At 43.4% G+C, this 27,694-nt stretch overlaps 4 protein-coding genes across 4 annotated transcripts; 1 reads left to right on the forward strand and 3 right to left on the reverse strand.

Annotated features, from left to right (window-relative positions):
• Positions 1-1,941: 1,941 nt before the first annotated feature.
• On the reverse strand, positions 1,942-6,250 carry r3hcc1l (R3H domain and coiled-coil containing 1-like). Its single transcript, XM_070827540.1, has 7 exons — positions 6,234-6,250; positions 5,346-5,852; positions 4,886-5,073; positions 4,578-4,648; positions 4,194-4,289; positions 3,940-4,080; positions 1,942-3,306 (listed from the first exon to the last, which is right to left on the reverse strand). Exons 2-7 carry the CDS (start codon positions 5,829-5,831, stop codon positions 3,254-3,256), a joined length of 1,035 nt encoding a protein of 344 aa, XP_070683641.1. The 5' UTR covers positions 5,832-5,852; positions 6,234-6,250; the 3' UTR covers positions 1,942-3,253.
• Positions 6,251-6,629: 379 nt separating this feature from the next.
• On the forward strand, positions 6,630-12,327 carry crtac1a (cartilage acidic protein 1a). The gene is made up of 14 exons (XM_070856539.1): positions 6,630-6,729; positions 7,409-7,614; positions 7,705-7,901; positions 8,010-8,146; positions 8,258-8,414; positions 8,488-8,622; positions 9,073-9,209; positions 9,318-9,454; positions 9,564-9,646; positions 9,848-9,948; positions 10,104-10,272; positions 11,098-11,243; positions 11,482-11,521; positions 11,637-12,327. Exons 2-14 carry the CDS (start codon positions 7,418-7,420, stop codon positions 11,642-11,644), a joined length of 1,644 nt encoding a protein of 547 aa, XP_070712640.1. The 5' UTR covers positions 6,630-6,729; positions 7,409-7,417; the 3' UTR covers positions 11,645-12,327.
• Positions 12,328-14,799: 2,472 nt separating this feature from the next.
• Positions 14,800-17,296, reverse strand: golga7ba (golgin A7 family, member Ba). The gene is made up of 5 exons (XM_070828195.1): positions 17,258-17,296; positions 16,044-16,169; positions 15,383-15,535; positions 15,180-15,281; positions 14,800-15,061 (listed from the first exon to the last, which is right to left on the reverse strand). Exons 1-5 carry the CDS (start codon positions 17,267-17,269, stop codon positions 14,978-14,980), a joined length of 477 nt encoding a protein of 158 aa, XP_070684296.1. The 5' UTR covers positions 17,270-17,296; the 3' UTR covers positions 14,800-14,977.
• Positions 17,297-18,312: 1,016 nt separating this feature from the next.
• On the reverse strand, positions 18,313-26,324 carry zfyve27 (zinc finger, FYVE domain containing 27). The gene is made up of 12 exons (XM_070827994.1): positions 26,008-26,324; positions 24,730-24,961; positions 24,542-24,612; positions 24,247-24,433; positions 23,492-23,587; positions 22,957-23,069; positions 22,749-22,867; positions 22,284-22,355; positions 20,321-20,462; positions 20,113-20,159; positions 19,906-19,987; positions 18,313-19,779 (listed from the first exon to the last, which is right to left on the reverse strand). Exons 2-12 carry the CDS (start codon positions 24,957-24,959, stop codon positions 19,709-19,711), a joined length of 1,230 nt encoding a protein of 409 aa, XP_070684095.1. The 5' UTR covers positions 24,960-24,961; positions 26,008-26,324; the 3' UTR covers positions 18,313-19,708.
• Positions 26,325-27,694: the final 1,370 nt, after the last annotated feature.

A 27,694-nucleotide genomic window follows, 5' to 3' on the forward strand; every position in this document is an offset into this window, starting at 1 on the left:
ATAAGCTACTGGTCATACAAGACCAATTGAGGAGCAGGGAGCCTTTTAAAAGACCAAGCGTGCTGAAATGAAAAACGTGAGGCGCGGGTGAATTCCCGAATTCAACTTTTCATTTGTTAGAGGAACACTGTGTCAATTCTTTTTTCAAAAACTTACATAGTCTTTCTTTAAGTGAGCATTATCATTGCTACAGCCCACCACTGTACATCTCATCTCATAATAATAATAATAATAAGAAGAATATTGAATGCCGAAACACTATTCATTGCAAAGCTTCAAACCTTTGCGTCGGTAGTTGCAAAGCTTGGAATTTTAAGACGGGATGAGGGTGATGTAAGGTGTGTTTGCTGACAGTGTTTGGTGCTTGGAAACGCGCCACCCTACACCACCACCAGAACCGTTTGTTGTGGTTAGACATTAGATTATTCCTGCGTTTGGACTATGCCTCAAGTTTAATTTGCTCCATGACATAAAGCTTTTCTGTGCAGCACGTTAAGAGCAGAGTTAGCACTACTTGCTCAGTAGTGGTTTGTGTTTGTGCAGTTAATCTAATGATTGTGTGTGAGGCACCCGGCTTCTGCGGCACATTACCTCCTCGAGAAGCCACAGCGAGGCATGAGATTATGGGCAGGGCCCAGATCTCACACGATGATGGTGAAGAGCAGCTACAGGCTGTATACTAGTTCAGCTGCAACACCAACAGAGCACAGGGAGGTCCACGACTGCTCTGGCAGACTTTGGTTTTTATTCCACACTGGAAGTTGTGTAAGTGGGTTATGAAAGAGACAGTCGTGTGTGCACTGAGATCAGACCCTGCTTCAACAGTTCAAATGATAAAAAAAAAACATTACCAGGAGTAATTAGAGAAGGGTTTAATACTGTAAATCACAACTTAGAGGAACACCTGATCTGGCCGCTAGAAAGAGAGTTTAAGCTTTCGTGATGACAAATCAACATTCAGTACACGTTGGTGATCAGACATCAGGAGGTTAAATGAACGAGAATATGTGTGAGTGAGAATGAGAGTCCACACACATTCAAATGTCACCGTCATGAAAAGTAAAGTAGTACATTAAACAGTAAAAATAAACTTCGAATACTTTACATTTTATTACTTTGACAGAGTAAATCATGGTGTAACAGGCGTAAGTAAAAAACATTTTTAATACCTCCTCCAAAAAACAAGTTGCATTTCTCTCACTAACCAGTATTTCCTGCTTTATCTGATGCCTTTGTGTCCATAAAGACACTTAGAATAACTGCTTCAAAATGCATTTTCATTCACTTTAACCAATGTATGAGTATGAGCAACGTGCTTGGAACAAACTACATAAATGCATCACTCTTAAAGCTTTGGCTCAACAAAAACAAGGAATGTCTGCAAAGAGATTTATACCTACAGAGACTTTAATGGAATATGCATTGGGAATATGTCACACTCGTTTTGAACTGCTGATTAAAAATAGCTGAACGTGGAATGATGTTTCTTCTGAGGCTGGAGCACTTTAATTAGCCCACTATAAACCACGTGGCACCATGGCGTCCTAAGCCAATGATCCTAACAGTTATAAAACTGGGTCTCTTGCAGCAGTAATGGCCTCCACTGATATGTATATTTATTGCTACTTTGGTCACCTTCTCAAGCATTCATGAAGGAATCTGTTGCATTACTGTGTGATGATGCTAACTGCTAATGTGGCCAGAAGACAACAGCACACTTTAGCTTTAAGTTGCTCTAAAGTTCGAGAGTTATGCAGCGTTCTCTGAGCTGGGAGAATCACACTTCATTACGGGCTCAGTGGGTGACGGAGTTGCCACATGGCCTGTGGTTGGCTGGGTGAAGCCTCAAAGGAGACAGCTGCCTCCAGCTGTCACACAAGTCTCCTGAGCCTAGATGTGTGTGTTTCAGGAAGCTGGTGAATTATTAATGCCAACTCTGAATTAGGAAACTGAACATTTAATTCAATAAACATTGTCTCAAGCCTAAAATCTCTGCTTTCTAGGAATAAAGGAAAACAGCATGTTGAGACTGACCACAGCAGTTAGAGAGAGCTGTGATGATCCCTGGTGGGGCAAGACTTCAACTGAAAAATGTTTATGTTCAGTGCAGTTTAATTCAAGTTCACCGACCGTAGATCTGTGACTATGTCACCACTTTATCACCACATCCTACTCTTTTCTCAGGATGTTTTTTTAATATAGGAGCACCAGACATGATGTGTTATTGACAATGATTTGAAAAAGTAAATTTGTTAAAAGGACACATTTTTGCCTCCATTATTGGACGGACACATTACTGTTGGTTGTTTTTGAACATGACCAACGTAGGACTCCTCTCAGTGTTTTTCTATCCAAAACAAACCCAGAAATAGATTCTTTCACTTATTCAGATTAAATTTGTTCTTCAGAAAGAATGACAACCTTATCATCAAAATCAGTCCTGCTTGGACAAAACTCCACTCGTACGCAAACGAGCACCCAACACGTAAAAGCTACATGTTTAGGTTTTAACAGCGAGAACCGTGACACTGGACAAGAACAACAGCAGCAGCTTCTCTGGAGGTTTCTCACTTCTCAGCCAAAGTTTAATAAGACGAACTAACGGCTCCAGTTTTGATAAAAGGGAACATCAGACGGACTGTAAATTGTGCTGCATTTTGGAAAATCACAACTTGTAAATCAATAATGTCTTAATATACAGTATAATATTTATACTGATATACAATATTAACTAAACTCAATATGATGGGACCTTTAAAAGAAAATTTTATCACATTTACAGGCTCTTAAAAAAATAAAATGCATAAAATCCATATAAAGACAAACATGGGCCCTTAGATCTATTCAAAACAATTACTTAGAAGAATGAGTGACACTTTACAAATGATAACGGTCAGTGTTTCATTACAGACTTAAGTTAAAATGTTAAGAAACACAGAAAACCCAGGTGAGGTCAGTTATGTTAGCCCCTGCCTTTGCACAGTAGCAATAGTTCACACGATGAACAGGATAACAACATGAAGGTGAGGGAACAGTAAAAGGTTGTCATCTTATGTAATACTGCAGGCAGTGGATGCTGAGATGCTGGTGAGGGATTGTGGCAGAAAGAAGGGAAAAATGGTTGGAATCCATTTTTGGGAAGTGCGGTGGTTGGAAGGAGTGGCTAGCTGAGAAAAACAGAGAAACAGAGAGGCCTTTGGCCTCAGCTGAATCAAGGAATCTAAAAAAAACAAAAAAACAGGGGGGGGGGTAGTCACTTCCCCTCCCAAGCATCTTCTTTCTGTTTGGCTGCCAGGCGCTTTTGTTCTGAAAGATAAATCACAGAGACACAGTTCAACATATGAATCAGAGAAAGCCCTAAACTAAACAACCATTGCTCTAAATGTGTATCACCGTCTTTGCCACAGGGAGGGAGGTGAAGAGCTGAGGCAAACTGAAGAGCCGGCCGTAAATTAATCTCTGGATGCGACCATACATGGCGTCCATTCCAAGGACACAATGTTTAGCACACGATGCCCTGACATTCACTGTGCGTGTTGTGATCTTAAATAAAAGAGCACAGCAGTGCGCCCCTGCTAGGAACAAAGGAGCTTTTCTTAGTTTTCTATACTCAAGGCCCGGACTTCCTGACTGGCTGTTCAGTGGACAGCCATTTGTGGTTTTCCGTGCCTATATACTTATGTTCCATCTGTGAAGGGAAATGGCTGCTGTACTGATTATAGACTTTATGAACTGCACGGCAGTGGATGAAGAGCAACTTCTCTTGGCATCAACATGCAAACACACTTCCCATTTCTTAATGTAAAGTGTGAAAACAGCTCCCACTTGTGGTGAAAACCTTGTAATGCAAAAACTAACATCATCAGATGCTTCTTAAACGTCTAGGCTGCTAAAAACCTTAATCCCAAACCGAACATAACATCTCTGTGAACAACACACCCTTCGCCTCCTGCAGTTTCCTCCTCTCTGCCTCACGCTGCTCCTTCGTCAGGGGGCTCTTCACACCGAGGGCACCAATCACAAGCTTGCGAGCCAACGCTGCGCTCGTCTGAGGTCTCTCTTTGGCAGGCAGGAGGTAGTCTGGAGGTGGGAGGAGAGGAGAATAAAGAGGGTCACAGATTATATTAGTCTTTAAATGCGTGAGGAACAGAAGAACTGATTCAGAGGAGGAAAGGCAGATGGCTGACTTGTACCTGAGCAGCTACGGGCTTTGGCCCTTATGGCAGAGGAGGATTTGGATAGAGGTCGCAACTTCATCAGCGGATTTTTGGATCTTAGCGCCTCACGGGCTGGAGGGGGGATTAAAAATAAAACGACATAGGTTCAAATGTTGTTTATTTTATTTGCAGACAACTGAAAAACAACCATTTGCATAATTACATCAAAAAGACATTAGAATTTGCAACACAATATAATAGTTCAATACCTGCTTCATGATGAGTTTTTCACAGTGTTAGTTTATTAGAGTCCACTCGTATTCACTGATTATCTTTAATTAAACCTCCCATTGTGGCTGAGAAATGTGTCTCCGCAATGACATTTACTGCAGAGGATAGTCTATTAAGCGCTTCACTAACCTGCTATGGGGCTTGAGAAAAGGCCCAGGGCGTGAGAGTCATCGATCCACTTGATGTCAAAGCCTCTCTGTCTGAAAACACAGCGAGAAATCACACAGGAGCAGTAAAGAAAATGACACAAAAAACAAAAAGACAAACGAATACTTCAGAGTCTTGTGAATTTCACATGTAATACAGATACCAGGTATTTCACACCCACACAGATGTCATGGTGGTGCTTTAGTCAGGATCCAAATGCTGAACTTAAAAATGCAACTAGGACAAGAAACCTGAAGTATACAAATGGGGACAAGCCGAATCATACATACTGGTAGCACTGAAATAACTTGAGAAGATCCTCCGTCTTAAACTCTGCGGGGAAGTCGTAGATCTCTACAATGTGAGCAACTTCATCCTCGGTGAGGTCGATATCATCATCGTCATCTCGGTTCATGTTGTAGTAGTCAAACCTGGGCTCCTGGATTGAGTCCTTCTTCTTACCATCTTTCAAAGCCAGCTGGAGTGGTGAAGAAGTAAGGAAGAATGAGAGCATGTGAAGACAGATGGGAGAAGAAGGAAATGGCAAGTTAAAGAAAGCAATAAGGGACATTAGGTCTGAATTACAACTCTGCTTTTGAGGATTGTGTTAAAATACTTACTAGACTTCACAAGTTTTAGCTAGGTGGATAAATAAATTGACTAAATGAGAGAAGGTGAAACTTAGGGGAAGGTTTCTTCTGATTTGATTATTGTGTCTTTGGATCACCTTGATCTAGATCCAGCTCTCACCTCTTCGAGCAGGTGCGGATCCAAGCAATCTCCATCATCATTGAACAAGGTGTCCCAACTGTCCTCTTCCCCTTTGTCCTCCTGATGGGATGTTGCTTCTAGCGACGCGGAAACGTCTGCCTGCACGTTGGTTGAGTCAGGGTGTCCATTAACCTGCAAGTCTGTATCCTGTAACCGCTCCTGGGTCTCATCTGGCTTCTTGCTCTCAACATTCTGTGCGTCACCTCCATCCTCTCCTCCGACAGGTGCCCCCTTGTCTACCGCTCCAGCCTTGTCCTTCTTGTTCTTGGCATTTTTCCGTGCCTTGTCTGTGTAGCGAGGCCTGGGTCTTGGTTTAACTTCTCCCTGAGTCTGAGCTTTGTCTTTGGAGCCCTGAAGTCGTTGCTTGGGGACATACAGAGCCTGACTGGGCTTCTTTGACTGAGACGGAGGGGTGGGTGTCGGCTGGGTTGGAGCACAGTCTTCCCTTGGCTGTTCCAACTCCATTATTAAATGATGTTAAAACATCTGGATCATAGAGGAAAGGAAACAGCAGAGGAGGCAATGTAGTAAAAACGTATACTTTCATATATACAACCTGTCTTAATTGTAAACAGATATCCAAACAAGTCCTGAATGAGCTTAATGCTAAAATAATCAATCTCTTACTCCAACGATTTGAACTATCGCTAATGTAGTTATTTCTTCCGAAACAACAGTTTAGCATTTAGCTAATGTTAGCTTACCAATGTAGCTAACTAAACCTCCACTCGGCTGTAATAATTATTTACTGCGAACAGAAACACAAAGTTAAAATTCATATTCGTCAAAATGCAGCTACATTCATTCGGTTTCGTTTAAAGCCTTTATAAACCGAACTATATGATAATTGTCGCTCTTTCAGCTTACCCGTATTTGGTTTGTTTAGCAACAGATTTTCGTCGCACTACTGACGAAGGCGTGGGACGACGCAGGGCATTCTGGGAGACGTAGTTCTTTTATGGCACAGCCGCTGAAACCACTCTGGACGGCGAGCACGTTTGTTTAATGTCTACTTTGTTTTTTTTATCAGGCTGTTGGTGTCTTTATAGGTCAGGATGGCCAGCCGGCAGGAGGTATTAATGTGCTGTAGCATAAAAAGTTGCTATAATTCGTGTATCAGCCACAGAGCGTCTCACGTGCACGCGCAGAGAGGCACCGACCAGCCATTGGTCAATACGCTTCAGTCACGTGGTTCTTCGCTGATTGGTCAGTCCTCCATACGTTACACAAGCTGTTTCGTAAATTTTAAAAACATGAATTGTGTAAGGAGGAGAATTTTCTGCCTAATGATATAACAAACGGCGCTAAGTGCACTCACACCGAGCAGATCACCTCCATCTCTGCACAAAGAGAGAGCTGCCAGGTAAGAGGGGATTAACTGTGACGCTGGATTTCTGCATCCTGCGCTGTCCAGGAACAAGCAGGGATGTGGAATAGGCATCAGTGACTTCAAACCAAAGATAATATCCTGTTTGGCTTTTAACAGCATAAATACGAAATAATCACCACACAAACTTTACCAGTTATAGAGCTTTAATGGAGTTACTGTCTGTGTGCAGATACTACTACTGCAGTTGCTAATATGTTGATTTTATGGACATGCATCAAGAAATGATTCATCTTCAAATCTAGGGTCACTTTACTTTCTCAGCATGAGAAAACATTATTGTGTTCTCTTGTTCACTGGTGGATTTTGGAGAGAAACACCTCATACTTCTATTATAGCCTTCAGCTGATTTTTAGTGTTTTTCCCTTCCTTTTATATTTGTTTGTCATGATAATCAGTGTGATTCCTCTCAGATAATTATTACTTTTTTACACTTTGAGTGTCTTTTTATGTTCTTTATCTCTTTGTGAGGCCCACAGTCTTGCAGGTTCTGTATGAAAAAAGTAAATGTATGTGTAAATGTAAAAAGCAGTGTATGAAGGACACTAATGAGCTGTCTATCATGGCATGAACATTTAGTATTTCTATGCATTATGTCCATGCATCATGAATTGAAGTGCATGGCCCAGCCCTGTCCTGTGCTGTGCTCCACCAGGTTGCAGTGATGTGGGGCTCAGGTCTCTTGCTCGTCCTGGTCGGACTCTGGCACCAGTCCCACGCCCAGAGCTCTGCGCCCATGCTGCAGGTTGTAACACAGACGATGCTCCCTCCGGACAGTCTGCACAACCCCACGCAACTCAATTATGGGATGGCTGTAACAGATGTGGATGGTGATGGTGACCTGGAAGTGATTGTGGCAGGGTGAGTGTGAAAAATTGATAACAACGCGCCAGTGCACTTTACACAACTTTTTACATGAGCAAAACAAACCTGTGTGACTGTCTCCCTCAGGTACAATGGGCCCAACCTGGTGCTGAAGTACGATCGCACTCAAAACAGGCTGGTAAATATTGCTATTGATGACAGCAGCTCTCCATACTTCGCCCTGAGGGACCGGGCAGGAAATGCTATTGGAGTTACTGCCTGCGATGTGGATGGAGATGGACGTGAGGAGATCTACTTCCTCAACACAAACAATGCCTACTCTGGTAAATGGTGCATTCCCATGAGTCTTTGCACCTGCAGGTGATTTCAGGCAGATAGATCACTTTTTTCATCATGATAACTGGGTTTGTTTGTTTTTTTTTTTGATGCAGGACGGGCATCTTATTCAGACAAGCTCTTCAAGTTTCGGAATGGCCGTTTTGAAGATCTTCTGAGCGACGAACTCAATGTGCGTCGTGGCGTCGCCAATCGCATGGCAGGACGTTCAGTCGCTTGTGTTGACAGAAAGGTCAGTAAACCCACCTATTAATAGAGTCCCACAATCTGACTCTTCATATGTCACCCTCTCCGTTTTTCTCAGTTCCTCCCCCTCACTGTCTTGCCTGTCGTTGCTCTGCAGGGAAAAGGCCGCTACTCAGTCTATGTGGCCAACTACGCCAGTGGCAACGTTGGCCCCCACGCTCTCTTAGAAATGGACGAGGCCGCCAGCGATGTGACCAAAGGCGTCATTGCTCTGTCTGACGTGGCTGCTGAGGCCGGGGTCAACAAGTTCACAGGTCAGGAAATTGGGTTGGAGTCAGTGATGCTGACTGAATCGGCTGAGGCATTTACTGACTGTTTATCGTGCAGGTGGGCGCGGCGTGGTGGTCGGGCCGATCCTGAGCCAGTCGAGGTCTGATGTGTTCTGCGACAACGAGAACGGACCCAACTTTCTATTCAAGAATAATGGAGACGGGACTTTTGTTGATATGGCCAGACAGGCAGGTGAGTATGAATCAGGAAGTGGGGAAGCTGATAACAGATGTAGTCGGGGGTAGAGATACTTTTCCTTTAATGTTACAGTAATTATTAGTTCCTGACAGGACTGTATGTCTTTCAAAATTACTACCTTTGGTTTCACACCAAATGTTTAATCCATACTCCATAATCCATAAATAAACAAAATAACAAATCTGATGACATTACCATCACCAACATGGCTGGAGACTCTCGTATCTTGTTCAAAAGGTTTTGAATAAATGAGAATTATAATATTGATGTTATCATAATAAAAGGCCTATTTGCGGGTACCAGAATGCATTGGTGTCTTTTTTGATGTTACCACTCGGATCGGCCAGTGTTGAGAATTCTCACTCTTTAGATTTAATTCTTATCCAAGTCCAGTAAATCAGTTTTCCAGCACTTGCAACACTAACATTACTTCATCTTCTAAAGGTGTGGAGGACCAGTACCAGCATGGCCGAGGACTGGCACTAGCTGACTTCAATGGCGATGGAATGACAGATATCGTCTATGGCAACTGGAACGGCCCACACAGACTTTTCCTGCAGGGCAGCGACTCTAAATTCAGGGTAAGGAAGGAGAACAGGACAGTGACAGAAAATGAATAAAAATGGGCGCCGTAGAAACATCTGTATGATAGAGAGAGAGAGGTAGATGAATTGTGTTCTCTTGTGCAGAACATCGCCACTGGAGGATTTGCTGCCCCCTCACCTATTCGCACAGTCATTGCTGCCGACTTTGACAATGACAAGGAGCTGGAGGTGTTTTTCAACAACATAGCTTACAGAGGCTCTGCCCCCAACAGGCTGTTCAGGTAACATTAAGCCCAGGCTCCAATGAGACACCAACCAATTAGAAAAAAAGACTTGCTGGCTTATTGTTTTTATTATCAGCTATTTTTAGATTCTTGTGTGTGTTTGCAGGGTGTCAAGGAGAGCTAATGCAGACCCTTTGATCCAGGAGCTTAATGTGGGAGATGCTGCTGAGCCGCAGGGGCGAGGAACAGGTCAGCTATCTCTGAGCTCAGAACAGAGGACACTGGGCGACATATGATTTATTCCCACAATGTCATAAGAGGTGATCATGTGACGCCTCAGCTAGCTCTCTGTTTGGAAGAGATTTAAAGAGTCACAGCTGTCAGATAAACACCACAGTGAAGTTGTTATGTAGGTCAGTGCAGTGAAAGCTCTCTCTCTGTTTTGGACAGGTGGCACTGTGACAGACTTAGATGGGGACGGACAGCTGGACCTGCTGCTGGCGCATGGAGAGAGCGCCCAGCAGCCAATCTCTGTCTTCAAGGTCACACAGGTGTGTGTGTGTGTTTGTGTGTGCGCGTGTGCGCGTGTCTCTCTGTGGTTAAAGGAGTATTCAGATCCTTAACTTAAGTAAAACTACTAATACAACAATGCCAAAAATACTCTTCGCCCTAAAGATCCACAACCTAACCTGTCAAACCTCATCAGGGCTCATCCAACAACTGGCTGCGGGTCATCCCACGCACCCAGTTTGGCTCTTTTGCCCGGGGGGCCAAGGTGACAGCTTTTACCAGTCAGAGTGGAGCTCACACACGCATCATTGACGGAGGTTCGGGATACCTGTGTGAGATGGAGCCAGTCGCACACTTTGGTTTAGGTAACATCCTTTACACACTCATAGAAACTAATATCTCATATTAAATGCAGTTTACATTTCCATTATTTTTTGTTGCGTGCATTAAGTGCTATTTACACATATTTTGTATCAGCGCGCGCTGAACATTTTAACATTTTGGGGAATGGACTTGGTCGCTCTCTTGTTGAGAGTTACATGGGAGGATCAACGCAAGATTAGTTCAGCTTTGGTTTGAGGCTGCTGTTTTGAAGCCTCGAGTTTGGCTTTATGATCGTCGCCATCTTGGTTTTTTGGAGACAGAAGTGACGTTCATTCCACATAGACCGCCTCTGATTAGTGAGTCACGAGGTGGTCCCTCCCTTAAGCATATCCTGCTTAATGGTCTATTTTAGTCTAAATGGGACCATCATTTACTAAATGAAAAAGACTGGAAACTAGTGATTGGGACAATAAACTCATCAGGAAAAGTGCTAAATGAGGTAAGAAATGAAATGAGAAGTAGGTTCATTTTCTCGTTGACCTCCATTTTATCAGACTTCTTTCTGGAGCCAATGGAATCGCCCCCTACTGGCCATTAGAAAGAATGCAGGTGTAAGGGTCCTTCGCAGAGGCTTCACTTGCACACACACTTACACAGCAGGCGATTTTTGTAACCATGGACAGAGCCAGGCCAGCTGCTTCCCCTGCTTCTGCTCTTTATGCTAAGCTAAGCTAATCACCTCCTGTTTCTAGCGTCCCACTTGGTTTTCAGATGTGAGAGTGGCATCATTCCTCCCATCAACAGCCACTATTCCCTCAATATGTTCCATTGTGATGCTCAGTCATTTCTCTACCCATGATTCTCAGGAAGCGATGAGGTGACGGTCCTGGAGGTCTCCTGGCCGGACGGCAGCTCCGTCACTCGAACCCTCCAGCCTGGTGAAATGAACTCAGTGGTGGAAGTGGCTCATCCCAAAGAAGGGGAAACGTCTGTGCTTGCCAATGACACGCAGGTACGCAGAGCGGATCCACGGCATGAATTATGAACACGGGTAATGTTCCAGTCAATCTGAGACGGTGGCCTTATGAATTTATCCATTCCACTACCGTCACTCTCATGGTCTTTTTCTCTCATTGTCAAGCTCGAACTGAGTGCTGGCACAGATGATCATTTTCACTAATTTGTTTGTCTAAATTCTAAATGAATCATATTTGGTTTGAATACAGTTGAATTTCTTTCTCTTTGTTCAGTGTGGTAAAGGCTTCACTGTCAAGAATGGCCGCTGTGCAGGTAAGCAAATGTTTTTAAATTAGATTTTAAAATGAAGTGCCTTTATAAAACGAATAAAATGATGTACTATTATTTGTTTTCTTTTTAATTTTCTTTTATGTTTATGTTTCTGCAGGTCTGTGAGGATAATCGCATGTGGAAAATACAATAATGTTACAGAAAACCTGGTTTTAAAATACTTTTCTTTATGTTTGTGCTTCAAAACGGCCTTTTATTCTTTACTCTATGAGTAGTTTAAATGTTCTTGCATTTCTTGTTTTTCTCTTGACAATGGAAGTGGATAACTTTTCGACTCTAACCTGTCATTGTGAATCAAATGTTGCACAGTTTGATGCCTGCAGAACAATGACATCATCTGCATTCCCATTGGTTCCGTATAAGCCTCACTTTCTCTGTGCAATTCAGTCTGCCACTGGGCTGGATTCCAACAGGAAAGATAATGGCTCGATTTACAGCACAAAAGAAGTGCATCAACCATTGTGCAACCAAAAATTCAGATAGCATTCTAGATTCGGAATCAGGCAATAACACAACCTGCCCACTCATTAATACAGCCGGAGGTTTTATTCTGTGTTTTTCTTGCGGTGGCCTTTTTGATAACAGGGAGTTCATAAGCTAACAGATGAATATTTGAAGGTGCTGATCTGGTTGTCTTTGCGACAGTGGTGCAATAATACCACTTGGAAAAGGGGGAAAGTTGTCTACTTCCACCTTAACTGTTCATTGTTCATTTTTGCTGCTACTGTTCATTAATGGTTGTTGTTTTTTGTGGCACCAAACTCCATAAATAAACTGCTACAAATCAATATGATGACACTGACTTTTCACGAAAGCCTGCAGCCATCTGAATATAAACTTCTAAGAAAAAGACATTCTGTGGCTGACACAGACTAGGCTGAATAATCAGAAAGGACTCACTATCTGTGCAAGGGAAAGATACAGTTTCTTTATTCCCCTGTGTTTGCACATGACTTCCTTCTCCGTCAGTGTAAGCCATTTGTACTGTGTTGTCTTAATCTGATGTCTGCCTGCCATTGTTTTCCTCCACCATTTTTTCTCATCCTCCCCTGTTCTGTCCCTCCATTCATGCAGCATTGGCTCCATTTTATGATGGCGTCCGCTCCGACTCAGTCTCCACGTTTGAAGCTTGCTGTTTTAAGACAGTTTTACTACACTGTGTCATGGTGCTGTCTGCACTGGCAGATCTCAGGGGACGGTAATCTTGAGGGGAAACAATGACACAGTAAGACAGCCTTTATCCAGCACTGCATGCCCGGACCAAGCATTTGCTAAAAGACTTTACCCCTTGTCAAGTGCTGTAACAGCGAGTCAAGTGTGTAAACATCCTGCAGTCTGATCGTTTCCTGTCTGCTCTGGTGAGCTGTGTGCATGCAGTACTCGCTCCATGTTGTAAGTGAAGACTGAAACACTGAGATCAGTATCGTGCCCTTTCCCCAGTCGAGTCACAGTGCTTCACTGTCGTGTATCCAGTCACGCATGCATGGAAACATGATGGAACTTTCCTGACCAAAGGAACATCAAAATGTCTGATGTTAGTTAGAGCATGCGGTTCATTTAAACCACTACCATTGTTATGCAGTGTAGGCCTTTTTCACAGAGGTCATTTTCACTTGTCATAATAGGAAAATCACAGGTGTTACTGATAACATGAAGAATGGCTCCACTCCCATGACAGTGAGCCAACATTCACAACACATGGAACCTGAAACTGAAGCAGCTAAATGGAATTCAGCCATCATTCATTTATTCAACACCTGTGCTTTTCCAAGACCCAATGTGCATTAAATAAATACCCTCGTGCCAATGTTCCAGTAAATAACCTGCAGGAAATATGACACGGTGATGTGAAAATATGTCATATAGTCAATAGTTTAGTGATATCTGTTCCACCCAAGAAGACAAAAGGGGATCTCAAGCTTTAAATAAATTGTGAGAAAGTACTACTGATGTGTCAAATACAGGTGCTATTGTTTTGGCCAAGGTGTTGACAAACAGTGACCAAATATGACCACTTTCAGATTATATGCAGTCCTTTTAATCCATTATTGATATAAAAACATTGATTAGTACAGCTTTAATAATGGCTGCTTTCCATTTAGGTGCATGCTGGGTTACTGGCACAGCTGAATGGGACAAAGCCATTATTATTGTTATGCAAAGTGTGTGCCACAGTAAAGGTGTAGATTTACAGTTCAGTAACAAAGAAAAATGAGCCCTGTGCAGCTGTGATGAAACAGTATTTATTTGACACCAGTCACATATCTCATTGCCACATGTATCAAACAACAAGCAGTACGAAAGTTTGCTCCTGCACAAAATGTCACTAAAATAAGAGACACATTCACATTTGTGAGCCAGTTTTTGGCAGTTGTTGTTCTTTGGAGGTCTGTTCAGGAATCAAGGAAGGGTTGGTGTCTTTTAAAACACTGTTAGGTAAGATTCAGGAAGACTTTTTGACCCATCCTTTGTCTACGTACTGCTTTTAATGCGCAGTATGTCCTTGCATAATCAAAATTTAGGAAGAGTTGGTCTCACTCATTGAAACCAAGAGGTTAGTACTTAGATTTGTGCACGTGTCTGAGTTTGTGTGTTTTAACAAATAAAATATAGGCTTCACGTGAGAAAAATGGAAGATCTGCTACATTCTATACATGGACAGGCTCAATGACATTCATCTGCTACCAGACAGCATGATTACATCAGAGGTAAAGGAGGAAGAGGTTCATTGTACAGCTTGTCACGGTTGAATGAGGGAGGTGAAGCTTTGTGACGTCCTACTCGAATGTTTTTACATCTTAACTTTCTTAGCATTTGCTAAAATCTGGAAACTCGGACAAAGCTACGGATACAGTTTGTAGAAGCCAGCGTCTGGTGTGCAGGGATGATGGCGTTGTCTTCGGTTTCCTGGTTGGTCCGTGATGCGGCTGTGGCTGATCTGGACCGCATGGTCTAACTGTTGTGGCTGAGGTATGAAGTTTGGTGAAGCTGGTGGTCTTCGCTCCTGCCTCAGCACTTCCTTCCTCTCTTTTTCTTCTCACCCATCAGATTACACATCACCGTGGTAACGTCAAAGAGGACAGGAAGGAACGTAATGATACGATCACACAAAATATTACTAGCAACGTTTTTTTTTTCTTGTCATTGAGACATTGCATCCTACAGTAACATGACTGTGTTCAGCGCATGCACATTGCTCTGCAACAAACTACCAAAGTGTGTCTTTTGAGCGTTAACTGTGGAAAAATAAAAAAGCTTGAACAACTTAAGCGTGTGTTGGCACGTAACATTCGTTGTTAAAAGCTAGCGGGTCCTTTGTGTGAGTGTAGCTTTGGGCTGCATGGGACCAAATGTTGGAACGGAAATAGTATCACTGTAGAAAGTTCTCCTCCAGGGTTACGAGTGATCAGGGGGACGTGGTTGTTGGGAAGTACCCAGTCATCGAGCAGTGCTGCCGGACACAGAGCTGCTCCCTGAGCTGGAGCCACTGGAGCCCCGGTCCTCATAGATGGAAATCTCTATCTGATGGGAGAGTAGTTAGGGACCAACAACTCAGGTTTTGGTGTTTGCGTGTGGTCAATCAAACAGAAAAGTTAAATGCTTTTGTGCCCATGCACCTAAAAACACTGAGCAAGGATACGACACGCATTCCCCTCTCTATGGGATCTGTGATCAGCAGCCCTCTGGGAGCGTAGATCTTCTCGTTCTGCTCCTGAACATACTTTGCTATCTTCTTCAGCACCTAACACACATACACACAGAAGAAAAATCAGAAACGGTAAGCAAAGTCAATCATTGCCCCGGCCCGTTAAAATGCGCTGAGTGTGAGCTCATCGGCCTGACCTTCTCATAACGTGTCTCCATGCAGAGGAAGATGAGATACGCTGTACCGCAGGCCAGGCAGCCCTCCAGGTAGGACTGGCCTCCTATCTTTTCTGCCTCTGCGTAGTAGGTGTTCAGCGTCTTCACGGTGTCCTCAAACAGCGTCCGCTCAATCTGGGGACACACATAGAGCCGCGAGGAGCAGCGTCACGATTTGATAGTGACGGTAGAGGTACAAATCCAACCGGGAACATTTCATTTATATGGTAAGTGTCTCAAGCACTAGGCCACCAGGACACCGTTTCCCCTCTGACATTGAATTTTTTCTGACATTGAACTGTTAACCACACTAACCGCAACATCACTGTACTGTGGTAAGACTTGTAGCAATTGTAGCAATCTGTATTTTATCACTATTTATCTATTCATTCATATAGAATATATGGTTAGGAGTGATAATGTTTGTAGTACTACTGTAATGGATCTCTTGATATGAATAAGATTTAAGATGCACCTTTATTTATCCCCCAAAGGGGAAATTCACATATCCACAACAGCTACATCAGAAAATGTACAGTGAGAAATTCCAGTGAAAAGAAAAAGAAAAAATGTAAATTTAAATATAAAAAATAAAATAAATACAAATATACAAAATATAATGCAACTGTATAAAAACACTCACCCTGCTCTCCAGCTCAGAGGGGAACTTGGTCTGAAACTTGCAGGTGGTTCCTTCACTGTAGTCTCTTTGGATGAAGACTTTATTAGCCAGAGATGCACTGTGCCTCAACTCCTGCAGGTTGTGGAACTGAGGAGGACAAAACAACCCCCACCACACACACACACACACACAATAATGAAATATAATGAGGTTTGATACAGTGTGTATTTAATGAGTCCCCTGGGAGGAGGGCTGCATCTCCCTGTGCACCTGTTTCACCCCTGAAGTGTACAAACAGCGGCTGATTTGGAAGAATAGGATGATAGAGGAGATGTGATCGATCACTCCGTGGCTCAGTGTCTGCGCTCATTTCTGCCTCGCTGTCTGTTGGAGCGGAGCCCAGCACTGGACACACTACACTTTGATTCTCTGCTCTTACAGGGGAGTAAAGCTTGCAGGAGATGGGACATTTCACTACAGCTCACAACAGATCGATCAGGCGGAACGAGATGAGACAGGCTGATAAAAGGCCATCCAAACTCTTGTGATCTCACAGGAAATGTTGGCTGCATCAAAGTGTGTGTTAGTTAACAATCTCTTTTCTTTTCTTTTTTTTTGCTCATCGTCATTCATTCTTTGCATTTCTGAAAGCGCAGACGGAGGCTGGAGAAGCAGGGAGGAAGGTCAGGGCGGCGTGGCTTCTGTCCATGGTGCTGAACGCTATTACTCCGCGCGCATGTGAGTGTGTGTGTGTACGCGCGTGTGTGTGTGTGTGTGTGTGTGTGTGTGTGTGGTCACTGCCACCGGATTAACGGGGCGTCTCAGCAGACAAAAAGGAGATCTGCCTTCACCAAAACAGCTTAACATCGCGCGGATCCGCTATTTCTGCCCCATTTTTGTTTCCAACCCAGAACAGCTCACTTTCACAAATCCTGCATATGATTTTTTTTCCTCCTTTTAAAATGTCAGATCACGCTGTTACAGCAGGAGGGGGGGGGGCGATCAGCCCTTCGGACGGACCTGGCATGATAATGTAGGACACAGCCGTCAGGAGTGATCTCACAGAGCCGCAGCTGAATCAGTGAGGCTCACTTGGTCCGTGCGCAGCCTCGTGCCCTCACGGACCGTGGTGGCTGCACCCCGCGCGTGCTCCACTCAGATGTTCACGAAACGGTCTGCGCTGCTTAGCGAAGCCTCGGCAGGAGGAAATTAAACAGAAAATGTGCCAGTCTTACCTCTGTCGCCATGTTGCCATCCGTAGCCGTAGGGACGAGTCCCTGCATGCGCTGAAATCGCTTTAGTGGGACACGGGGACTGATTGGAGGAGGGGCTGGGGGGGGGGCGGGGCTAACACAAGTACACACACACACACACACACACACACATAGAGGTTTAGTGTTAAGGTTACACTGATTCAGAGTTTCTAGTGTCTCTCTGTGTATTATAGGGACTATAGGTTTTAGTGCTAACAATAAAGATGGCTCCGTCCTGTTCAAGTGTCCCCGTGAGCAATGACAGCGTGCACAATACCAGGACCCCAAGACCAGAGCAGCTAAATGGAATTCAGCAGTCATTCATATCAGTACAGTTTTCTGTCCACCTGGTGAATGTCAAGACCAATAGTCGCTCTCTTTTAGCTCCGTTTTTGGTCTCCACCAGCTCCTGAGGGAAATCTTTTGCTCTCCAGCTGAGCAGGTGGCGTCCTGTACAGTGGGTTTATCAGGTGTTTTTATTTTGGGAATAGTTGCCTGCTGGATGTGTCTGGTAACAGTGTTGATAAGTTGTAGGCAGTTAAACCCAAAAAATGAGCTGAAAGACACTAAAATGCAAAATAGTTTGTCACTACGAGCCATCATGCAGTCATTGGATTCATTGCTCATATAAAAGCATTGATTATTGCAGCTTTAATGATTTTAATGTTAGAAATCTTAAAACTGGAAACATGTTTAATCATGACAAAAGGCTTATTTTCAGAGTTGAAATCTTATGAGTTTTTTAGGGTTCACAAACCAAGAAAAAATATGTCTATTCATGTTGCTCAAATTGGTAAATTTGGATTAATAAAGTTCAAAAATCAAGTTGCATTGGTTAAAGTCAGACACCTAAATTAAAAAAGCAGTGGTTACAATTGGGTACTATGTTGCTTCTAAATGTTTTTATTATTGCCAGTCATTGTTTCCATACTACTAAAGCAAAGATATCAGCAGAGCCTGCGAGAATTTTCCAAATGAAAAAGACCAAAAAACTACTAACCACTCACGACTTAAAGTTAATCAATTCATCACACAGTTTATTTCAATAGCGGCATATCTCGTCCATAAAATAAGGGCAATGTATACAGAATAAATCATTGGGGAAAATAATAACTTGCACTTGGAGTTTTAAGTTAAATATATTAGATATAGTAGAACAATTTATACTGACAGTTTATATATGATTACAATAAAAGCAAAGCAAACAGTTACAATCATCTGTGTCTGAATTGTGATAAAAACAAATTTACAACCAGTTGGGTTACACTGCCTCCACGTCAATTCTTTTAAGTCCTGCTTGCAAGAGTGTGAGGCTCTGATGACAATTTCAGCTGGTCGCTGAGTTCATTTAAACAACTTTAATCCAGTAGGGTCGACTTTGATCCAGTTAGAGGAAAAGCACAGGCTCCAGGGGCCTCTGGCAGGTTTTTGACTCACAGGCTGTTGCTCTACTCCAAAAATCTGACATGTCAGCACAGGGAAAATAACGCACGATTTGATTTTCACAAAGCTTCACTCCCTGCCGACCAGAAGTCCATCACTGACAACCTGTCAACAAATGTAATGCGATTCATTTATTGTAATTCAGTTTACTACCACAGAGCTTACCATTGTTTTCCACCATTTCAGTGGCAGAACTGCATCCAAAAATCAAACTTGGCTCAAAATGCTCTTGAATATGACTCTCTGAGCAGATGCCCAGGAACGGTAAACACTGTGCATACCAACAAGTAGTAAGCCAGAAATACTGTCCCCAAAGACTCGGAGAAACCCACAACTCATCACATGACATTGCTGACCGGCTGCAGGTACCTGGCAAAACTTCTGGTTAGTTTGGCTGGCGGGCCTGCACACACTGTGGCAATCAAAGTCACATGTAGAGCTTCATTTGGTCGTACATCCATTATTTTGTTCGTTTGAACAAACCAAAGCTCACACTGCCAGCCTTTGCTCACACAGTCGTATTCATTATTGATCTGCATACATGCCAGATTTATACAGTCTCAGTCTTGTTCGTACAGTAAAGTCCTCTCGTGGCAGCCTACCCGACACCACCAGCCCAATCCTGGCCTCCACCCTGCACACTTACACCTCCCTCTGCTCAGCAAAGGGAAAAGGTCCTTTGATTCTGGAGCCATTGTGCTTTGTAGAATGTCTCACTAATTCATAAAGTCCAGTTCTTAATTGAGAGTTGAAACAGGAAATATTAAACATACTACAGTAGAAGTTCGGTAGGCAACATGAGTAGCTAAGGAAGGATGTGACTCTTAAAGGCACAGGGGGAGCGGGACAAAAGGGGAGGTATCTCGACAGAAGAGCCTTAACTTAAAAACCAGGGCATGTGCGAGGGTTTCAGTATTTTGGAGCAGGGCTCGGGGGCAAACAGTGAAAGACCTCCAGCTGGCCGCTGGGAGACAGGACTGACATGCCATGTCACTGTAACTTGATGAGAGAGGAATTACAGGCAGCACAAACAAACACAGTCTCTCTCTGGGCTTCTGGAGCTGAAACAGTAAGAGCATAAGATCATAAGTGAAAGAACAGATGAGTAACATTAACTGTCATACAATTTTATCAGTATGTCTCACAATGAAATGTTACAATGATCTCATTTTTAAAAGTTTCCTGACCTGTGGCCCCCATGCAAGATCTCAGCACTTTGAAGGAGCAGCATCTGGAGCAGAAGCTGTTGCCACAGTTACTGCAGTTCCTCTGCAACACGAAGAGAGACATTGTGGTGAAACTCGTGCCAGTAGAACAGTAGGACAAGATTAAATATGATGATGAAGGGATGCCTAAATATATCCCCAATTCTTGTCACAAGTTTTCAGTCTCACCCTTTTCTTCAGCACTGAAAAGACCGCATTGCAGCTAGAACAGTTGCCTTTGGAGGAAAAGACAGAGAGACAAATACTGTTATGAGATGTAAAATAAAATGCATCTCTTCAGAACTAAGATGTGAGACAGACCTCAGAGAGATCCCTCTGTCATCACTGAGGTGTCATAAGTGGAAATGAACCAGTGGATGAGTCAGAGCAGACTGACCTGTGCTGGTGGTGGGGTAACGTTTACGCAGTTTCTCTGTCAGTTTGGACACCTTGCTGCGTATTGGTTCGTTGCGGCTCAAGAGACCATTTTCGGAGATGGTGTCATACTCAGGAGCTCCTAGAGGCCCATCGTCATCCTCCTGAGGCAGAGGGAGGAGGGGGGTGGACAAAGAGAAAAGGCAGTTATGTACTATCTGAGCTTTAGTGAGTGGAGTTTGTCTCTTGGAGAATGAAAATCTGGCCAAGAAACAGAGCCAAGCTGAACAGTAGGGCTAAACTGGAGCAAATTCATTGTAGCAATTTGACTAATAGATGTTTGGCAAATAAATCAAGCATAGTGATGGCAAATTCTGGGTCTACTAGCCAGATAGACCAAGATTTAAAATACTTGCATGCATGCCAATACAGCTGTACATCATCTACCTGCCAAACATAAAGACACCAAACCTAAAGAGCTGCGGTAGAAACTATTTGCCTTGTCATATTCTGGTAATGCTGACGATAAAAAGATATGATACGCACTGTTTATACCTCCATCCCTGCCCGCATTTATATCTCTACATCTACCTACATATTCCCCGAATAAGACTTGTTAAAAAAGGTCTATTCCCCACTTTCTGGAAACCAATGGCGTGTCAACCAGTGCAACCTCATCCACTGAATGGCACAACTACAAGTTAAGATGGCACAAGAGGACCAGGGAGTAAGAGAGCAAAGAAGAGGAGGAGGGGAGGATTGTTCTGGCCAAAGAAAACCATCCACCATCAACAAACAGGGAACAGAATAACTTGTTCTGATTGTTGTGTTGAGCAGCAGACAGCCAATTTGAAAAAGGCAACAACTACACTGAAAAACAAGCCTGTTGATCTGAAACTCTAAATTATATGTGTTGTTGGATTATTAATGAGACCATTTAATTTCCTAAATGGTTTGAGGAAGGAAAAGCTGATTTCACTTATGCGATGTGGCTCGTGAACAATGACAGTCATGCTGACTCGAAATGAATGAGCTCCCTGGATGATGAGATTATTGGAGACAACAATTATGGACCTGATCATTTCACATTTATCATATGACTTGAGCAAAGAGAATGGATGGATGGGGTTGAAGGCACTATGAAATCTACTTACCACTAAGACCAATGGGGTTTCCTTGTCAGGAGGCAGAACGACACATGAGAACAATGTTATCTACAAACACTGACATTCAGTGTGATTGCACAAGAACAGACCCAAAACCATGCTTCAAAGGGCAAAGCAAGAAGTGCACCGCAAGGGTCACCAGCTTACAGCGCATGGAGTCTTTGTTCAAGTGTCAAGTAGTTCATGGTGCGAGTTAACTGTGTGGCAGTGCGCTAGCCTTTGCCAATCGGGGGGGGGGGGGGGGGGAGCAGCACTTACCTGTAGGGACATTGAATGCTCCTGAGTTCAGAGGACAGCAGAGGAAAAAACAGGAAGTAACAGGGCATACGTCATGAGGAGGACTTTTTTCACATAGTGATGGTAAGCTCCAACAATCAAGATTCAAATGTCTAAAGCAGACTGTTTTTCAGTCACATCTACTACACATAGCGGTCATTCTGTCACTTGTTGTGCACTGTGTTCTGTTATAGATTTAATTTTAAATGGATTATATTCCGCTTTTCGGCCATCAGTCCACACATAACATCCCATAGTGAAAAAGCATCAATAATCACTTTTGCAACCAATGTAAAAACCCTGAGGTATCTCTACACCTCGACTTAAGTCTACCTGTCACATTCAATTGTCAATTTACTTTCCACATATTTCAAGCCAAATATAACATTTATCTAATATCATTGGGAAGAAGTAAATGTAGCCAGAAGAGGAAAAAAACTCATAGAGTTGCAACAATAAAGCGAGGGAGTACAGACTCAGGGGGGAAAAATTATATGTGAAAAAATAAAGTGTAGAATTGTACAAGTTTAGAGAAGTATTTACCTCAATGGCATCCTTGAATTCATCATCAGGCTCTGCCTCCTCAGCTTCCTCCACACTGCCAGGAGACAGGTCCTGTCATTAAGCACACACACATACACTAATATATTAATACTGGGCTGTAAATCCGGGCAGCTCCTGAGACCCTGGTGGACCCAGGATCAGCACCTCAGATGGGGGTTGCGCTATGACTGACCAAGGCGGTGACAGGAGGATGTTATGAACTGTGGGATGACCAACTGCGCTTCACCGTGGCCTTGTTATGAACCAGAAACTATAAAAAATGGCTGTGTGGATGGGCGCAGCAGATCTGTGCATGGATTTGCATTAGTCAAATGCATAGAGAGCGTGGGATCAACTGGATAAGAAGCTTACAGCCATGCTTGGCTTTAATGTACATCACAACCACTAAATCCTTCAGTGCTCAAAGCCATGTGCACTACTCTCCACCATGCTCCTCCTCCTCACCTCCAGACTAGTTGGTGTGGGGGTCCTGTCCAACAAGTGGCCCTGATCCTGCTCTTCACACACCCCCTCTGAGGTCTGGGCCTGGCCCATGTAGAACAGCTTCCTGAGGTCCAACAAAACTGGAACCACAGGAGAAACAGCAGTTTACTTCAGCTTTTCTTCTTAAATGACTTGTGTGTAATGTTTACCCTCCGCACGATAAACTAACCTCTGCAGAAGTCTCTGTTCCACAGGAAGACGGCGGTGTTGAGCCCAGCGAGCATCCAGCCCACAGGGACGGCGTAGAGCAGACACATCAATATCATCACCCCTCCGTAGAACCTGGAGGGAGATAAACAACAGAGCTTCCGCTTAACTGACAGCCTGTATGTCTTTACCATAAGTGAGCTGACATTTAATGCTGATTATTAAACTGTTTACATGGATTTTTCTAACAAAAATGTGTCTACAATTCCAAATAACATACTAAAGAGCACAGACCAGTCACAAAATGATGTTTACATTTCTTATCATTATTATTCAGTATCAGGAACAGATCTGATGAGACGTACTCCATGAGCAGAACTGTAGTTGAGTTCAGCTGCTCAATAGTGACCATTCAACTACAGGTTATACTGCGCCAGGTGTGTGTGTGTGTGTGTGTGTGTGTGTGTGTGTGTGTGTGTGTGTGTGTGTGTGTGTGTGTGTGTGTGTGTGTGTGTGTGTGTGTGTGTGTGTGTGTGTGTGTGTGTGTGGATGCAGACCTTGATGACTTGGTGTGGCTGTCCCAGTACAGGACCTTGTAAATAGCCTCTGCTGACAGGCAGGCAGACGACAGCATGTCATCCAGGTGCTTCAACCTGGTGAAGGCAAGAAACACGAGCACACCCACAAGCACAAACACTGTGAGAACAAAAACACACTTCAGCCCCTGTGTGAACAAATACCATGTGCAAATGTCACGTATATATGCGACATGTAGGTAAAAACCACACAGTGTAAACCTGTTCCAAACTAACTGATCATTTCATTATCAGTATTGCTATTTATAATAGTGTAGAGGGATCCAGTGGAGTCTGTGACCACAAGCACACCTGTGTTTTGTTTATACATATTTGTCATGTGCAGCCAATTTTTTTAAACAGCTTTGCATATGAAGAACCAGTTTTCTGGATTACACTCAAAGACAAGTGCGCACTATAATCAATTAATTAAGTAATCTTTCAAGCCATTATACCAAATATTAACAAGTTCCAGCCTCTCAAATGTGATGGATTGCTGCTTTTGTGTCTTATGTTGTAGTAACAGGAATATTTTTTTCAATATTTTTTGGTTTTGGAATGTTGGTCTGGTAAACCAATGCACTTTTACAGGACTTTTTTTTTTATTATTATTTGCTGACATTTTATAGACTCAACAATTGATCCAGAAAATAATCAGAAGATTAATTGCGAATGAAAATCAATTTAAATTGCAGCCCTGCAGCACATAACCCCACCCCCTGCAGTGTCCGCCTTACAAGTCTTTGACTTCCAGCATGGCCTCCTGCTTGGTGAGATGCACCGTCTGCAGGTCCCTGCGGTGCACAGCGTGGTAGCGCCTCCTCTGGAGCTCAGCTTCTGAGGCTCTGCCCCCACACCTGTCCTGCAGGTATCCCAGGGCAGCTGGCAACGACAGTGCCACCAAACCTACGGTGAACCAACCCACTGATACCACAGAGGCACACACAACAGCAAGTTAATACATTATTCAGGCATCTTTTAAAACACCAAACAAAAGCTGGATCAATATTAATGTCTAATGCTTCATGTTACCTTCATTAACAGTGCAGAGGAAGACATTGAGGAACACACAGACAAGCAGAGAGCACACGGGCATTTTCCATCTGAGGGATAATAAGAGCATGTAACATTGAATTCTCAGATACTAATATGACTGCCTGCCATTACCACGCAAGATCTAAAGTATTTATTACACGTGATGCTCAAACACACATACACACCCGAGCAGGAAGCGGGTCAGCTCCACTGCATCTGTAACTGGTTCTAGAAACAGAACCATTCTCTTATAGGACACCACCATGTTGAGGAGGTCAAAGTTTGGTGTGCACCGCGGGCTCCCCAGCTCAGAGACATCTGGAGACCCGGGGGTCTCTTTAGATAACGTGTGTACCAGCTCCCCCACTTCTCCAGCACCCTGTGAGGGGTCCTGGGGCACACCGTGCATTGTCATTCCTGTACAGAGAGACGAAAAGAAAGCAGGCGGGATTCAGGACAGGCAAAAAGATCCCAGACTCGCTAATGTCACAACCTCCTAAAGAAAAATACTCTGGACCCGGTCAAAACAGGTATCTCGATCACACTCACATCTGCAATTTTGATGGCAAGTTAAGTGAAACGATTCAGCGTTAAAGTCTGCTATCAGGCCAGTGATGCTGTTGATACGGCAAAGAGCATGACAGTTCACATGAGTAAAAGCGGCATGCATCCGTTTGTGGAAACCACGCCCCAGCCAGCAGTGTGCTGGTCAGGTTTTAGACCACACCCTAACAGAAGCGCAGCACACTTCAAACCTCCAGCCAGAGAAGAGAGCAGCTCAAAAGGCTTTACAACCTAGTGTCAGGTTACTCTCATTTTCAGCAACGGATAGCATCTCAGAAAAGCTACTGCTGGTGCTGTAATATAGCGTTATGCCTTTGTGGAGTGAATACATCATAAATATTCTTACAACTGCAATCCTGTGAAATTAATGTAGAGAAGTAACATTGTGTGCCTGTTCTGGCCCAGTCAGGAGTGTAGGGTCATGAGTTTATTTGAACTTTTACTTCCTCAAAAGTAATCTGATGAAAAGGCACATTGTAAATTCATTGTGAGGATCGCAGAATGAGCATGGGATTAGTGCATTTCATTTATAATATTAGGTGATCTTTACAGGTACGTACATATAGTCTGTATAACTTGGGCTTTTGCTTGAGTACTTAATGTTCAGTACCAGTAATGATAACCTGGAACTGCATGAGTGTTTTACTCTAGTGCTCTCCATCACTGACCTTCCTCCTCTTGCACTACTGTAAACTGAGCCCACTCACTGTGACCGTGAGCACAGAAAGGAGCACCTACTACAGGCAGCATCTCCTCAAATCAGCGCCGATTACTGTGGCCTGCGGGACGCTGTCAAACAGGAAAGTTCACTTGTTTGCTAACAGAAGGACACTATCAATATATTGTTGTTACTTCAGCCCAGCTAACACTGTCTGCCGGGCATGAGGGAGATAACTCACCCCGGGCTGAGAGTCCAACAGCAGCAAACTTATGAAGCAGCAGCAGCAGCAGCAGCAGCTCAGGCGTTAACTAGCGAGTCCCACCGACATCATCAGCCTGGAGGAAGGAAGCGCCTCCAAATTCAACCGGCCCGGTCAACATGACAGCGGCCCGCCGCCCTGCGTGACCATCAACCCGTCGAAACGAGGCGGTTTGTAAAACTGTCAAGTTGTCAGCGCAGAAAACCGACGGGAAATACGGTTATTTTGTTCGCGGACTGGCCGCTCGTCCCCGCTAGTTTAGTTAGCTCCGCGTAGCTCTGAGGTCGTCCGCTTCCTCGTTTAATCCAGGCCGATTAATTGATGGTAGAAAGGGATCCTATGTCTGACATAATCGATCGCAGAGTAGGATGATCTCCAGCTGCAGGACTGAAATCCAAAATGTCAGTTTGTCAGCTTTCCTTTCAGTGTGGAGGACGGACACATAGATTGTGTTGAAAAGTAAATCAAAATGGCCATGCAGAGTCTTATGTAAGCCTACAACTAAAATGAAAACTGAACTAAAAGCCATGTTTTTAGACATAAACCCCCTACCTGCTTTGAATTACATAAGTGTTATATTTGATGTTATATATAACTTTAATACTTACATTATTATTATTATTATTATTATTATTATTATTATTATTATTATTTAGGCTAAGTGCAATTAGCAAAGATGAGCATTTGACAGTCAGAATATAGGTTTGGGGTGGAGTGCCTCTGAGATTTAAAGTAAAAGTCATCAGTTAAAGTGCTCACTCAGTGCAGTTCTTCCTCCCCGGGACAGAAGCTGTGGCCTTTTAATGACCTTTGTATTCTCTGCAGGAATTTGGTGCTTTGTTTTCTCACCAGAGCACACAGACAGGGAGCAACAAAGAGAGACAGTGATGAAACACAAACAGAAGAGAGAACAGGGAATAAAGAAATATTATTGATGGAGATAGAGAAGAGTAGCCAGAAGTAAACAGCTACCCAACTGCAGAACCTCTGATGTGCTGTTCAATGATCCTTAGTGTTTTCAATTCAGTGGAAAATTTAGCCATTTAAAAAGACACACACACACACACACACACACACACACACACACACACACACACACACACACACACACACAGCCTCTATTTCCTCATTAAAACTACTGAGTCGACAGACAGGTAGGGTGTGAAGGGTGTTGATGGGATCTCCTGAGATGCTGGAATGGTTTAATTAAGCCTTAATGAAACTGTTATGCTGCTTCAGGAGTTGCATAAGTACCCCATCATCTAAAGCTCCATCAGCAACGGGCTATTTGTGTCTGACTACATCCTGATGCACATATTTAGTGTGCGCGTTACCTCCGAGCCAAACTGTGGCAGCAGTGGACACATTCTGCCACTGTGTGCCATTTGAGTGTATTTAACTTGTTTTCTGTCTTTACAGCACATCTAGGCTGATGATGCAGATTTTTGGAACAAATGTTTGTGACAGTGATGTCTTGTGAACTACAACTGAAACCTCAATTTTTTCTTCCTCCTGTAATAACACAGGCTTTTGTAGTGATATAATATATATATGATCTTTGTCGGCCTCTACTGGCAATCTGAAGTCATATGTTCTCTACTGATCTGAGTGCTGTCTAACTCAGGACATCTGGTATCAGTGACACGAGTAAATGTACTTCGTACCT

Source organism: Pempheris klunzingeri, chromosome 3 (genome assembly GCF_042242105.1).
Source record: "Pempheris klunzingeri isolate RE-2024b chromosome 3, fPemKlu1.hap1, whole genome shotgun sequence".
Taxonomy (NCBI): Eukaryota; Metazoa; Chordata; class Actinopteri; order Acropomatiformes; family Pempheridae; genus Pempheris; species Pempheris klunzingeri.

Bases quoted from the DNA above. Each gene is read 5' to 3' on its own strand.
- r3hcc1l (XM_070827540.1), bottom strand. From the start codon at position 5,831: ATGGAGTTGGAACAGCCAAGGGAAGACTGTGCTCCAACCCAGCCGACA. The intron at 4,290-4,577 runs GTTAGTGAAGCG...TCCCCCCTCCAG, and splicing joins TTTCTCAAGCCCCATAGCAG to CCCGTGAGGCGCTAAGATCC. The intron at 3,307-3,939 runs GTGTGTTGTTCA...TTTATCTTTCAG, and splicing joins GAAACTGCAGGAGGCGAAGG to AACAAAAGCGCCTGGCAGCC.
- crtac1a (XM_070856539.1), top strand. From the start codon at position 7,418: ATGTGGGGCTCAGGTCTCTTGCTCGTCCTGGTCGGACTCTGGCACCAG. The intron at 9,949-10,103 runs GTGTGTGTGTGT...AAACCTCATCAG, and splicing joins CTGTCTTCAAGGTCACACAG to GGCTCATCCAACAACTGGCT. The intron at 11,244-11,481 runs GTACGCAGAGCG...CTCTTTGTTCAG, and splicing joins TGCTTGCCAATGACACGCAG to TGTGGTAAAGGCTTCACTGT.
- golga7ba (XM_070828195.1), bottom strand. The intron at 15,282-15,382 runs GTCAGGCCGATG...TATGTGTGTTAG, and splicing joins TGGAGACACGTTATGAGAAG to GTGCTGAAGAAGATAGCAAA. The intron at 15,062-15,179 runs GTATCCTTGCTC...CTCTCCCATCAG, and splicing joins TAGAGAGGGGAATGCGTGTC to ATAGAGATTTCCATCTATGA.
- zfyve27 (XM_070827994.1), bottom strand. From the start codon at position 24,959: ATGACAATGCACGGTGTGCCCCAGGACCCCTCACAGGGTGCTGGAGAA. The intron at 20,463-22,283 runs GTAAATACTTCT...CCTCTGCCTCAG, and splicing joins AATTCAAGGATGCCATTGAG to GAGGATGACGATGGGCCTCT. The intron at 20,160-20,320 runs GTCAGTCTGCTC...TTTCCTCCAAAG, and splicing joins TTACCCCACCACCAGCACAG to GCAACTGTTCTAGCTGCAAT.